Source organism: Mercenaria mercenaria, chromosome 2 (assembly GCF_021730395.1).
Source record: "Mercenaria mercenaria strain notata chromosome 2, MADL_Memer_1, whole genome shotgun sequence".
NCBI classification, from domain to species: Eukaryota; Metazoa; Mollusca; class Bivalvia; order Venerida; family Veneridae; genus Mercenaria; species Mercenaria mercenaria.
Window position 1 is genome coordinate 117,246,804 of NC_069362.1, and position 13,656 is coordinate 117,260,459.

At 33.3% G+C, this 13,656-nt stretch overlaps 1 protein-coding gene across 4 annotated transcripts in view; it reads left to right on the forward strand.

Moving 5' to 3' along the window:
- LOC123565058 (coiled-coil domain-containing protein 33-like) overlaps positions 1–13,656 on the forward strand; it is a 49,957-nt gene that overhangs the window by 22,745 nt on the left and 13,556 nt on the right. For 2 of the 4 annotated variants that reach the window (XM_045359063.2, XM_045359062.2), the window contains exons 11-16: positions 259–391; positions 1,723–1,737; positions 3,392–3,525; positions 6,939–7,010; positions 7,365–7,628; positions 10,400–10,432. In XM_045359063.2, the coding sequence (XP_045214998.2) occupies positions 259–391; positions 1,723–1,737; positions 3,392–3,525; positions 6,939–7,010; positions 7,365–7,628; positions 10,400–10,432 (651 nt within the window). The remainder of the gene's footprint in view (positions 1–258; positions 392–1,722; positions 1,738–3,391; positions 3,526–6,938; positions 7,011–7,364; positions 7,629–10,399; positions 10,433–13,656) is intronic. The other 2 variants (XM_045359065.2, XM_045359064.2) reach the window with 2 other exon arrangements.

A 13,656-nucleotide genomic window follows, 5' to 3' on the forward strand; every position in this document is an offset into this window, starting at 1 on the left:
CCACCAAGATTTGGGCAGCATAATGTTCATGGATTTTGTGGTTTTAATAATCCATTAAATTTAATGCCAAAGGTGCAGCAAAATCCACAAATTTGTGTCTCAAGGACGTAACCATTCTGGCAAAACCACAAAATTGCATGCCCATGAAATTAAAGGATTTTACAGTGTTGATAAGTGAAACAATTAATTCATTTTGATTTTATTCTTGTTGAATGGGTAAAATAAGGCTCATGAAATAAATTGTTTTGATGTTTTCAGCTGAGTTTGCCAGGGCGTCCAGAGAGCCAGCCTACATGGAACCATCCTTATCTGTTTGTAGATAAGAGAGACAAGGCCACGCTGTTTACACCAGGGGCAGCACTTGTCATAGAATACTATGTAGCATCATCAAGTATATACTTTATTCTTACTCAGCAAATGTATTCTCTTCTTTCTCAAACATAACATTAAAGCGACTCATTCACACTATTTCATTCTCATCCATCAGATGTTCGTCAAAATCCCGAGACGTTCATCCGGGGAACCACGGTAGACCTCTGGTATGCGAGAATGCACTATTTGGGCAAACATTTTTTTTTCGCTCAAATATTGATATAATGTGGGTGCTTTAACAGTGACCAGTTGTACAGAGTTATTTACTTGAATGTAGCAAGATATCCTAATAAATTACCAAACATATGTGCAGATGGGAGTAAACCATTGTCATTCTTTTGAAATAATGGAGAAAGTGAACTTTGCCTTTTTACCAATCTCTAACACCTGTTTTCACTCACTATTATTTTTTTTACTTTGTTGTGCATAATTGGATTTTGAAATGACCACTGTAATGAGATGACATGTCTTCTGCAAATCAAACCCTAGCTCAAAGGTCAAGGTCACACTTAGAGGTCAAAGTTTTAAGTTAGTTTTCATGTCTGCTCTATAACTTTTTATGCATGCATGGATATTCAAATAACATGACACAAATAACAACCATAAGAAGATTTGTTGTGTGCAACATCAACACCCCAAGCTCAAAGGTCAAGGTCAAGTTTTGAGGTCAAAGGTGTCATGTCATTGTTTTTGTCTTTAAATCCAGCCTTTAGTTTTATAAGGCGCCATATAACCTATACTGTGTTGGTGCGCCGTAAAACCCAAATAAATAAATAAATTTAGTTTTATAAACATAGATCTCGAAGGATATTCAAATAACTTGGTATAAACTTTCACTTTAACAAGGTGATGTAACATTTAATAATGACATAAATCTTTTAAGATGATTTTTCTTTTTCAGTCTGTAAGTTGATTATATGTGTACTATTGTCAGAATGCCCTCTTTTATGTGTTTCTACTTCAGATAGTGTGGGCATCTGTGTTCTATGAACACATTTTTAGTTCTGAGATTTTTTTAGCTTCCCCTGAGGCATTTATTATTTTTCTATTTCCATTAGTGGTAATGAAATATCAAAGAAGATATTATCTACTACATAACAAAGCAATCCGTTTGAAAAGAAATGAGCTTTCTAATATTTTCAGCATTAATCTCAATATCTTAATTGTACACATTTCTCACTCGATAAGCTGCATTGTCGGCCAGAATGCAGTGGAAGTAGAACTTGTGCATTAAACTGACAGAAGAATGCACTTTATAAAATCAAATTTCAAGTGAGCAATTTAATGCGAAAATTACATAGCAAATATTGCAAGAAGTACAAATTGATTTTAGTGTTTTAATTTGTCCAGGAAGGCTCAAGAAAAGTAAGTGTGTGTGAGTAACAAAAACATATTTTCTTGTTGTCATTGTGAATGTTGTTATGGTGTGCAGTAATGGTAATTGGTGTCATTTTGATTAATCGTCAATTTTATTTGTTTTCAACTATTTATTCTAACAGTTTCCAGCAGTAACAATGAATATATATATTACATTGAATTGGCTATTTGGGCTTTGCAAGTTTAGATATTTTGGAAAATTATTCAAAATTTGTTTTTAAATTTTCATATTTGATAGTGGGTTTCTTGTTTTCAAATATGTTTCTTCTAGAACAGAGGGAAAAGTGTATTTTTGAGAGGATTAGATTAGAGTGGTTTCACTGTACTTTAAATGCAGGGAGTATTGTGTGACTTTGACTTTAATTTTCTTCAGTTAAAGGCAAGAAAATAAATAAAAGGGCAAAACAGAATACAGTATATACATGTAGCTTTCCATTAGTGATAATAAAATATTTAAAAGAAGATATTATCCGCTACATAACAAAGCAATCTGTTTTGAAAAGAAATGAGTTTTCTGATATTTTCAGTGTTACTCTCAATATCCTATTTATGTATGGTATGGCTTCTTTAGACTGAAAGTTGCAGGAAACAGTAAAATAAGTGAAAAAAAAACTCTAAAATTTGATAATTTTCAATCCCTCCTTTATATGTACTTTCCTTGCTGATAGGTATTGCTGCTTTGCTATTTGTGGCAAATAATGTGTATACAATGAGAATTTTTACAATTTTCTAGCAGAGTAAGATTTAAACAACTTCCTATAATCCATCTTAGTGTCTTTCTGGATTTTCATTTTTCTAGTAATTTGGAAGTAGATTAGAGTCAAAGTCAGATGTACCCATTTATCCTGAATCTTCTAACAGTAACTTTAGGTAACAGCAAAAACCACCAAATTACACAGTAGCTTAGTTTCTGTGGACCTTGGTGTATGTTTTGGATATTGAAATATGCTTCTTAGTTTTTTTGTGCTTTCTTGAATTCCTAATTTTATAAATGATCTATTTTGATCAAACTAATTTAACTGTAACTGATTAGAATGATCATTTATTTTTGATTTAGACAATAAGCAAATCTCACATCACTCTTTAATTAAATGAATTGCAGTTAGATAATGTGAATCTACAATCATTATGCTCAGATTCCTTCTGAAAATCATGTTCTGCAGTGTTTTTAAAACTTACTTCAAATAGAGGATGGTATTGTCTTTTTATGCAATTGAATTGGCCTGGTAGACTTACAGACCATAACAGTGATGTTTTAGAACAAATGATGTCATCAAGTGTACATGGTTAACCTTCAGAAAACCACAGCTATCTAACAATATGTATGAACTTTGTGATTGAACTAACAAGTGAAACATTCAGGCTTCACTAGTGCAATCAAACTTCAAGATCAATAAAAAATTAAGTAATCTGTTTCTAGTGTGAGAGTTTATCTCACTTTGAATGCGTAGGTAATAAGTGAGAAAATCATAATGATAATTTCCAATCATTTTGTTAAATATTTTGTTGAAACTGACTTGAAAGACTACCAATCAGAAAATTGATAAAAAAACAACAAATTTACGTATAGGTTGATATAAATAACCAGCAAACAAAACCAAAGATGTTACAGCTGTTGAATAACTAGAACTTCCTGTTTCAGCAATGTCCGATCATTTCTGGCGTATGCAAGCCCCTGTGGCGTTCTCCTCTATCTTAATGGATGAAGAAATGTACAAACATTTGACAGCAGATAGAGCCAAGAATGGTCTGAGGGTAGAAGGAGTCCCAATGCAGGTAAAACTAGACTCTGTATTTTAATAGCTTCCAGAATATTAGAGAAATCAGTTCAGGCTGTTATGTTTATATAATATTTATTTATTAGTTTTGGAATTCAGATGCTTTATTAAAATTTTCTCTTTGAAATTACTAAGGCCTATAAAAATTGTTTCTGGTAACATGCTCAAAAAAATTAGTAGGTAGGTCGGTAAATTTTTTTTTTATCAAGTGGGACGTTTCGGAAACTATTTTTGTGTCAAAAAATGAATACAAATAAGGTGGTTATGCCTTTAGAGCATCAATAAGTTGATAAGTTAACTCTAAAGGAAGACATCAATTGCCAACATTTTCACTCTGCCTCGAATGTAAAAATGATGTGGAAATGCAATAATGCAACTGTGTAGTTGCAGTTATAAGATTCTTAGAGAATTGGATGTTTTTTCTCATCATTCCTGTGGTGCAGAACACGAGGTTCCAACAGTTTTCTCATGTATTATATGAAGATTTCATATTAAACTTACCTGTTGATACTCTCTTATGTTAAAGGTATAGTAGACCTAAATTTGATATTTAAAGACATGAACAATAACTGCATATAGTTCATCATGTAAACATAAAATTAACATGTTTATATGAATTAAAGGTACAATGTATTAGGTTTAAAATAGTACATACTTACTGCATGAATACTAATCACAGTAAAAATTGGTACTATCACTAAAACAACTGGAAGTTTTTTTAACAGTCCACTATTAATGCTTGAAATCTAATTATAAATGTAATTTTACATGTATACATAACTTATTCATGTATTTAGTAAGTTAAATACATATTTATGATTGGGATTTTCAACATTTGAAGTAAATATCTAAAAATAATTTTTTTAATGAAAGATGGGCATTGGATATCTATAATGTTTTTGTGTTTTGACTGTTATACATATCATATAAGATTGAAATATTACCCTTACAGAAGAAAAAGGCCTGCTGCGTACTCTTGCTGTGTACATACAGCGTATATGATGCGTACATGATGTGTACTGAAATCAAGGGCTTTAAATAGTACGCAGGATATACACCGCACATACACCGATAGTACGTTTGTAGTACACTTTTGACATGTAAATGAGCTCTGCCGCGTACTACTTGCTGCGTACATGCTGTAGACTACATAGTACACAGGATGTACGCTGGAGGAATTTAGTATGCGGGAAATAGTACGCAGCTGTACGCAGCACATACACTTTTCACATGCAAATGAGCCTGCGTGTACTACCCCTGCGGCGTACATGCTGTGTACTCCTGCGGCGTACATGCTGTGTACTCCTGCGGCGTACATTCTGTGTACTCCTGGCCCGAGTCCTGTGGCGTACATGCTGTGTACTCCTGCTGCATACATGCTGTGTACTCTTGTGGCGAAACTGCTGTGATATGTAAATTCCTTACCCCACCAATTTCTTATGCAAATGCTGATTCATTTGGACAGAAAAAAAACAGAAAAAAGATAAGTGACATGCATCAATAAGTATTTACCCTTTCCAAAATAATGTAGATTGATGTTATCAAATAAATTAGTATGCTTTTCTTCATCCACTTTTCAATGAAATAAATCAATTTTTGTAGCATGTAATTTGGTAAACATCTGAAGAAAATGGAGTAACTGCATCAAGGGGAAACAACTTTAATGCAACTAAATATAAGTGTTATAAATTTCGAAGTATCTGCGGTGTACATGTAGTGTACTATTTTCTTGTACAAGTCCCTCCTGCGTACATGCAGTGTACTCCTTAAATTTTCAGAGTCTGTGCTGCGTACTTGAAGTGTACTAGTGACCTCCTGCGTACATGCTGTGTACTCGTCGAAATAGTACGCGGCATGTACGCGGCATGCGGTGTATGTAAAATGTACTCCTCTGGCGTACTACTGTGTTCGCGGCATATACACAGCAAATACGCAGCATGTACGCCACAGAGGCTTGCTTCTGTAAGGGTATTCAGCTTCTTTAACAAGAAGAATTTTTGTCATAAACATAATTTCAAAACAGCAAAACTTTTTATCAGTGTACTGTAACCCTAGAAACATTCACGAAAACTATATTTCGCGTTTTTATTTTGACAGGCAATTAAGCGGCTACAAAGCTTCGCAGAATACATTGGACTCGAAATACGCAAAAACTTAATAGCTTAAGAATATAACAAACATTTGCAGGCAAAATTACAGGCAACTTAAGCACGTAAGGTAATACTTCTTACAAACTGGGCAAATAACTGGGGTCTTATCCTTAACGCATTTTCAGTCGACCATGCTTTATGATCGTTAGCAAATTTTACGTTCCACAATGCACTATTAGCAATCATAAAGCACTTTTAACTACTAAATGTATCGGGGAGAAGCTTTGCAGCTGACTTGCAATGAAAAAAACTAACTTTCGCATTTTCAAGGCAGATGGTTGTTTCACGACTTTAAAATTCGCGGAAACACACTGACTGCAAAAGTCGCCAAGTTAAATAGCGCAAAACCATTTCTAGGTTTAAAGTATTTAATATATTGCTCTTTTTGCTGATTTTTTTAAAACCAATAATATTAAACTAACAAATGATTACTGTTTGATGCACCATTTTCTATTACAAGGTTTTTGCTTGGTTTCACTTTAAACCATTCGTGTTATATCTCATTCTTAAAAAAGGGAGGTAATAGGAACATTTAAATTTTCAGAATTTCTTGATTAGTTTTGAATTTCTGCTAGTCATTTTGGACACCATATAGTTTAAGAAATTTTTCAATGGAATGAGTTTTAGACAGTGACAAGTTCATTTAGCCCTAAAATTCTCATTATGTAAAATGTATTAAAAATAAAAATTAAAAATTACTACCAACCCATGAGACCTTTATAATGATATATTACTTTTATGTGGATCTTTGCAAAATAATGTAAAAAAAATGGGAAAAGGCACTGGATCCAACAGAAGTTTAACATTATCTAAAAATTAGTGGAGCGGTAATCACAGTCAGCAAATAACATATTCTACATATGTGATTTTGGCATTTTGCAGTTTTTATGAAAGCCTTGTGTGGGTTGAGCTACATTTACATCTGAAGCATGCCGAGTTCACTCACAATGTGATTACTTAGAAATTGTGGAGTGTCATTACTTTTTCATTACCACAGGGGTTTCATTAATTGTTGGATTAGAAGGTGGAAGTTGCAGGGTAGATGGGACAGGTTTGTGGGTCCTCCCATTTACCAGTACAACTTTATTTCCTGCAGGAAAAGTAGCAGAGACTACAAACCATCATAGCAGGTGCTAATCCTCACAACCCCCACCTCCCAACCCCTGCTACCTTAATAATTTCACTATGCATGTATTATAAACTGATACTGAGCAATTCTTTCAACCAGTTTAACAGAATTCCTATATCTATTTATACCCAGGGTTCAGACATGTCAACGATTGATGGAAGACGACCAACAGTGGGTATGATCTTAAAACTGATAACAACAGAGGTAGGTTCAATTGTTTATCTGTAATAATTGGATCTGTATTATTTTATTGGAAATATTTTTATTTAAAGCCTTTGTACAAACTCGAAAGGAGCATAATATATCTGCAGAATCTTTGAATTTGTTAAGAAAAAAAAGATAAAAAAGTAATAAGTAATAAGAAAATATGACAATTTGTGTTCTTTAAGGCAGTAAAAAAAACACTAATGCAGAAATTATGGAAATAATAAGTTGTGCTGCAGTTTATAGTGCACATTACTATTTTTGTTTAGCAGTTATACCATTGACATCATAGGATTATATAGAAGACGATTCAGGATCTTTTTAATTCAGAAGTAAATGTGACCTTTTTTATAGACTCCAGACTCCATGGTGTCCGTGAGCAACATTGAGGATATTCCATCATTGGATCTCTACCCACCGTCTGACGTACCGGGATATTATCGTGGGGATTCTGCAGAAATTCTGAAACTTGAGTCCCCTGCAAGACAGGCCAAGGTAGAGAGCCCGCTGTCAGCACCAAGAACACCAAAGACCCCACCATCGGCCCCTCACCAGTACTATAGGAAACCAAACCCAGGAAGATATGTACTGCAGAAAATAAAGAAGAGACCTCTATCTGTAAGTATCATGTTAGAAAGATGCATGTGTTTATCATAGGGTTCATACAACAGTAAAACATTCTTTAGTCCATACGTAAAATTTCAGTCTTAATAATCCAGTGTGCAGTATCACAATTTTCATGTATAAAAAGCCAATATATTTATTTATTGATTGGTTTTAAGTAACACTGGCGAAATTTAGGTCATGCATTTATAGTGAAGTTAAAACCCTAGGTGCCCCTCTGGTCATTATATCGGGCACGGATATGGACACCTAGGTAAAACAACTGACTCTGCAAGCCAGCTGGATGCCTTCTTTCACATAAATAAATTCTACATCCTTTTTTTCTGCTACTGCATTGTCTCATACAGACAGTCTTGTTAGAGTTTTTTTTTAATAAATAAAATGAAAAAGGACACCATTTCATCTAGCAAATTCCTGTTTCCATGCCTATCTGGTAATGTCTTAAAAAATATGTAGTCTCTGTATACACCTATGTTTCATATATGTTGAACCTGTCTTAATGGCCACCTGTATGAAGCAGCCACATGCCTTAAGAAGTCAATCAGCTGACTTCCCAAATTGACTTTTTGTTCTTATTTCAACTTGTCTTAAGCAGCCACCTGCCTTTACCCTTTAGTAGCCTAATTGTATCACACCTTTTACTGGCTGCTTAATGCAGGTATAATATGTTCATGTCATGTTTAGCCTGCTGGCGGCCAGCGATTCTGCCTTTGTGACCAGTGCAGACCAAGATCAGCCTGCACGTCTGACGTGCAGGCTGATCATGGTCTGCACTGTTCGCTTTTCAGTCAGTAAATTTTAAGTGAACATCCCTTTGATAAACAAGTGGAACTGCCCAAATTGAATAATGGACCAGTCCATTTTAGAAATTTAGCAGGGTAAAGGTTAAAATAGAAGATATTCATGTCAGTGTGACTGTATTTGGGGAGAAAGGTTCTATGATATTAAAACGATCAAAATCAATTTAATATTAGGTCAAAGATCCTCTAAGTCAGAAAAGTAATTAGTAGCAGAGCTTTCGCCGCCGCAGCATCGCATTACGGTTAAACGTGTGAAAAAGAAAATGAATAAAACTGTGTATAGAATTACTATCGAGTTGAAAATTCGTGGTACTTTTTTGGAATCGGTGTTGTTCGGGTTTCTTCCAGTACACAATGCTCATAGTAATTAATTAGTAAGACGTCAGTAGACGCTTGCTGTTTATGGTTGACAAAAGCGTTTCGCTTACTGCTTTGAATGTTGAATAAAAATGTAAATGAGTGTCTGATAATAAGAATTTAGTGCTTAATACATTTTCTACGAAGAAAAAAGGATAAAATACAATATTTTCAATGGGAAACGATTTTCGTCACGCTGCCATAACTGAAATTTATTATGTATACTTACATTTGTAATGATGATGTCATCCTTCCACGTTGGTGCAGTGGTTACCGAGTTCGCATTAAAAACCATAGGTTGGGAGTTCGATCCTCACCGGAAGCCATTTTTTTTAGATTTTTTTTTATTTCAGTGTGTTTTTTTTTACGAGTTTTGAAAGCTTTGTAAAAAATAAAGTCATTCATGTGAAATTTAACAAGTGTTTTGTTAGTGATATCAGGTTCCAATGTACTGTCTGTAGATAAAACTTATTTTTGAAAAAGGTTTTGGGAACAAAATATACAGGCATTGAACTGTGAAAAGCACATAATGCTTTTCTCTCCATTCACATATATTTCATCCACAAGCTTAAAAGTCACTGACCAGAGTTTATTACTAGGCTTTGAATTATCAATAAACATCAAAAAGGCTCCTACTACCATTCCTATTCTATACCAGTAGAGCTAAAAGATTAACCATAAAAAATGTCATAGACTGTTAACTTAGCAGTAAATTCAGTAAATAAAACATGAGTTTTTGAGAATTTCGGCAAACAGTGATTTTCTCTGGGTAAAATTCTCATCACTAACTTTTAAAAATGGCTAGTCTTTTGGGTTTTAAACAAGCTTGGTACATGTAAATGATTTTCATTCCCCCATACTAGACGTCTATCATAGCAGTATTTTTCCTTAAAAGTTGGACACATTCTTCCTTCTAAAAAGAACCGTAACTTTCTTTAGTTCGTATATAGCATATTTGTAGAGTTTTCGCATGTCAAGATCTAATCTTAAGGCATTCTAAGACATCATTCAGAAATCATAAATTATCATCAATTCTTAAAATTGTAATAGATCTTAAAGAACATAAACTTCTTAAAACGGATCCATAATTCCAGATAATTCCAGCAGCACTCCTTTAATTTTCAAGGGGCACTGGTGATTTTTCAAGGGAGCTCTGCCTTCTAGGTAGCACCTAAGTTCATATTATTCTCTAAAGTGTCAGTCAGAGAGTAATTTTGAGATGCATTTATATTTCGTAATACCTTTTGAATATCTTTCACACTTTCAGTATGTTAAAATGCAAATTTACCATGAATGATTTTAATGTATCTTTTATAATCAAGAAGCAACAGCATAGTTGCATGAAAACCTGTTTGAAAGTCATGATCAGAATTTGAATGGATACGAGATTAAATATATCAAGAAAATGAATTGATATGTATTACATGGGTTGAAAGTTATCTTTAATTAAAAGGTGACTGATTATTGGCTAATCAGGGCATGTTTATATTTCCATGTCTTGAACCTAAAATTATCAATGGACAGTACTCATGTGGAATATAATGTTCATTAAGGAATTGTAAATAGCAGTATTTTCACTGTTTCATAGTATAAAGCATAATGTTATAGTATGGTGTTATGGGACAGTCAACGTCATGTCAGGTAGGTTTGTGTTCACACCTGACCATTTCTGTTTGTTTGGATGTATGTTAGGGTAGTTCTGCACATTTTTACTAAACATATTTCTGCTTTGCAGGGTTTGAATTTAAGTTTGCATACTCGCAAAATGCGAGTACATATTGAAAAATGCGAATGACTTTTGCCCAAACTTTGCGAGTGCAAAATCTCAAGTAGAAACTATGACGGTTTTAATTTCTTTAACTTTCAGTTTCAATCTGCTGTAAATACGCATTTAATGATGATGTTTCACACAGTATGCACTGATTGATGAAGTTTTTACATTGTGCGTGAACTGTTTGCAGATTTGCGCACGATATTTGATGGAAAAACTGTGTTTTGTACTACACACGCTTACCAGTAGTGTTATGGAGGACAGAGCCTTGTTTCTGCCCAAATTGGATGAACAAAATTGCGACTAAAGTTGATAAATTGCGAGTTGAAATTTTTTATACTCGCAAAAATTTGCAAGTGCAAAAACTGTTAAATTCTAACCCTGCATTGTAGAGTTTTAGTTAACAATGATTTTTCAAAGCTTCATGATATACAAAGAACAATCCATCCAAGGAAAAAGATGTGCTTTATTTTTTTCATGGACAGATTTTAATTAAACTGGACCTCGAAAAATTTTCAGGATAGGATTTTTGAGAAAAAGTCACAATTTCAGTGATGTTTTTGTCTGTGCATAAGCCTCCTGAAGCATTCTAGAATCATAAATTTTCTCAAAATATATCAGAAAACATCCATGGACTGTACAATATGTGCATTTTTAGTATGTTAGTAAATTGGTTAAAGATAGCAATGTCCTTAATTGGTTACAGGTAGCAATGTCATAAATTGTTTAAAGGTAACAATGTCCTTAATTGGTTAAAGGTAGCAATGCTTTAAATCAGTTAAAGTTAGCAATGTCCTAAATTGGTAAACAGTAGCAATGTCTTAAACTGGTTGAAGGGAGCAATATCCTAAATTGTTATAGGGAAAAATGTCCTAGATTGGTTGAAGGTATCAATGTCCTAAATTGGTTAAAGCTAGCAATGTCCTAATTTGATTAAAGGTAACAATGTCCTTAATTGGTTAAAGGTAGCAATGCTTTAGATAAGTTAAAGTTAGCAATGTCCTAAATTGGTAAACAGTAGCAAAGTGCTAAATTGGTAAACGATAGCAATATCCTAAATTGGTTGAAGGAAGCAATGCCCTCAATTGTTAAAGAGAGCGATGTCCTGAATTGGTTGAAGATATCAATGTCCTAAATTGGTAAACAGTAGCAATGTCCTAAATTACTATACAGTAGTAGTATATCTTAAACTGGTTGAAGAGAGCAATGTCCTAAATTGGTTGAAGTTAGCAATGTACTAATTTGGTTGAAGGGAGCAATGTCCCTAAACTGGTTGAAGGTAGCAATGTCCTAATTTGGTTGAAGGGAGCAATGTCCTAAATTGGTTGAAGTTAGCAATGTCCTAATTTGGTTGAAGGGAGCAATGTCCATAAACTGGTTGAAGATAGCAATGTCCTAAATTGGTTAAAGCTAGCAATGTCCTAACTTGTTTAAAGGTAACAATGTCCTTAATTGGTTAAAGGTAGCAATGCTTTAGATAAGTTAAAGTTAGCAATGTCCTAAATTGGTAAACAGTAGCAATGTCCTGAATTGGTAAACAATAGCAATATCCTAAATTGGTTGAAGGGAGAAATGTTCTAAATTGATTAAAGGTAGCAATGTCCTAAATTGGTTAACAGTAGCCATTTCCTATATTCTTTAAAGGTAGCAATGGCCCTGTCAAACTCCCTGCAATTCTGTATACTAAATATCACATATCACATGTTTTTAAGCAACACTGCTGATAATTTTCAAATTAAAGTGTGAAAACTATTTAGAAATGACACACACAATCCCATTCAACATTAATCATTTTTAAAAGTGCAACTTTCATTGCTCAATCAAAACTGCAAAGAACATCAATATTTTTTTTACATAAGATATTTCTTTTCCTAAAAGTACTTAAAAGTTAATAACAGATACTAAATTTATTTATATATTATGCCAAGACATCCATCTATAATATCATGAAAAGAGGTGTAAAATTTTCATTGAACTTATTAAAGATATTTTGCATATTACATGAAAAGGTACTTCTAAATTTTATTCAATAACCTTACACTTAAATAGTTTTCCTATCAAAATCATGTCAAATAATACACTGATTCCTTAACAAATGAAATCTCTCCTTTTATACTACACTCCTTCATTCAAGTTTATTTACCTTAGTTACCACTAATATAAACACACTGTTGACCAAAATCTTAAGATATATTTATATTGAATGCTATAAAACTTTATCGACAAATTTTCCAAACTGAATTTAAGACTTTTATGCTACCCATACTTATAAAAAGCAAACACAAGTATACCTCCAGGAGGAAAACAGATGAAAAAAGAAGTTTAAACTTCTGTTTTATTTATACTTTTTATTTTAAGAGAATGGGCTTAAATCTTTTTAAAGTGTACCACTTGTAACACTGTGACGTGATATAAATAAAACATTTCAGATCCATTTAAATCTTAAGACAATCTCCTTACGTCACTTGTACGGACAAGAACAATTTTAATCTGCCTACCTGTATTGGACCTCAAACGGGGTAACTTGAGATATTTGAATGATCGCCCAATTATAGCTTTATGTCTTATCAGCTGTAATTAAGTTGGACTGTGTCTTAACCTTATTGTCAGAATATTGATTGGTGAATTGATTATCGATTAGAAAAATCTGAAGCACAGTCTGGAGTTATTAAGAAACATCAGTGAAAGAAAATTTGGATTTGGAGATAAATGTGTTTGTGAAATCTTACTTGATACCAGGGATAAAGTGTTCAAACTGTCAAAATGGCTACGATGTATTATAGGCCATTTACAGTGACGGTGAGTGATGCCCTATCTTTGATTCGAAATTATATCTTCTTTAGATTAAACGATAAGACAGTAAGTGATATATGATACGCGAGGACATTAAAGGGTATGTTTTAAAACAATACGTTGTAACAGTTCAGTTAACGGTATTGTATTCTGTACTTAATGTTATTTGTTTTTGAAACTTGAAACTGTTTTGGTACTAACAGGTATAATATACATAGTTTAGTATTATAAATGTAGGTATTTTTTCAAAATGTCTGCGGATTATTACAGGCCGTATACTGCAGAACTGGAGGAGGTATAT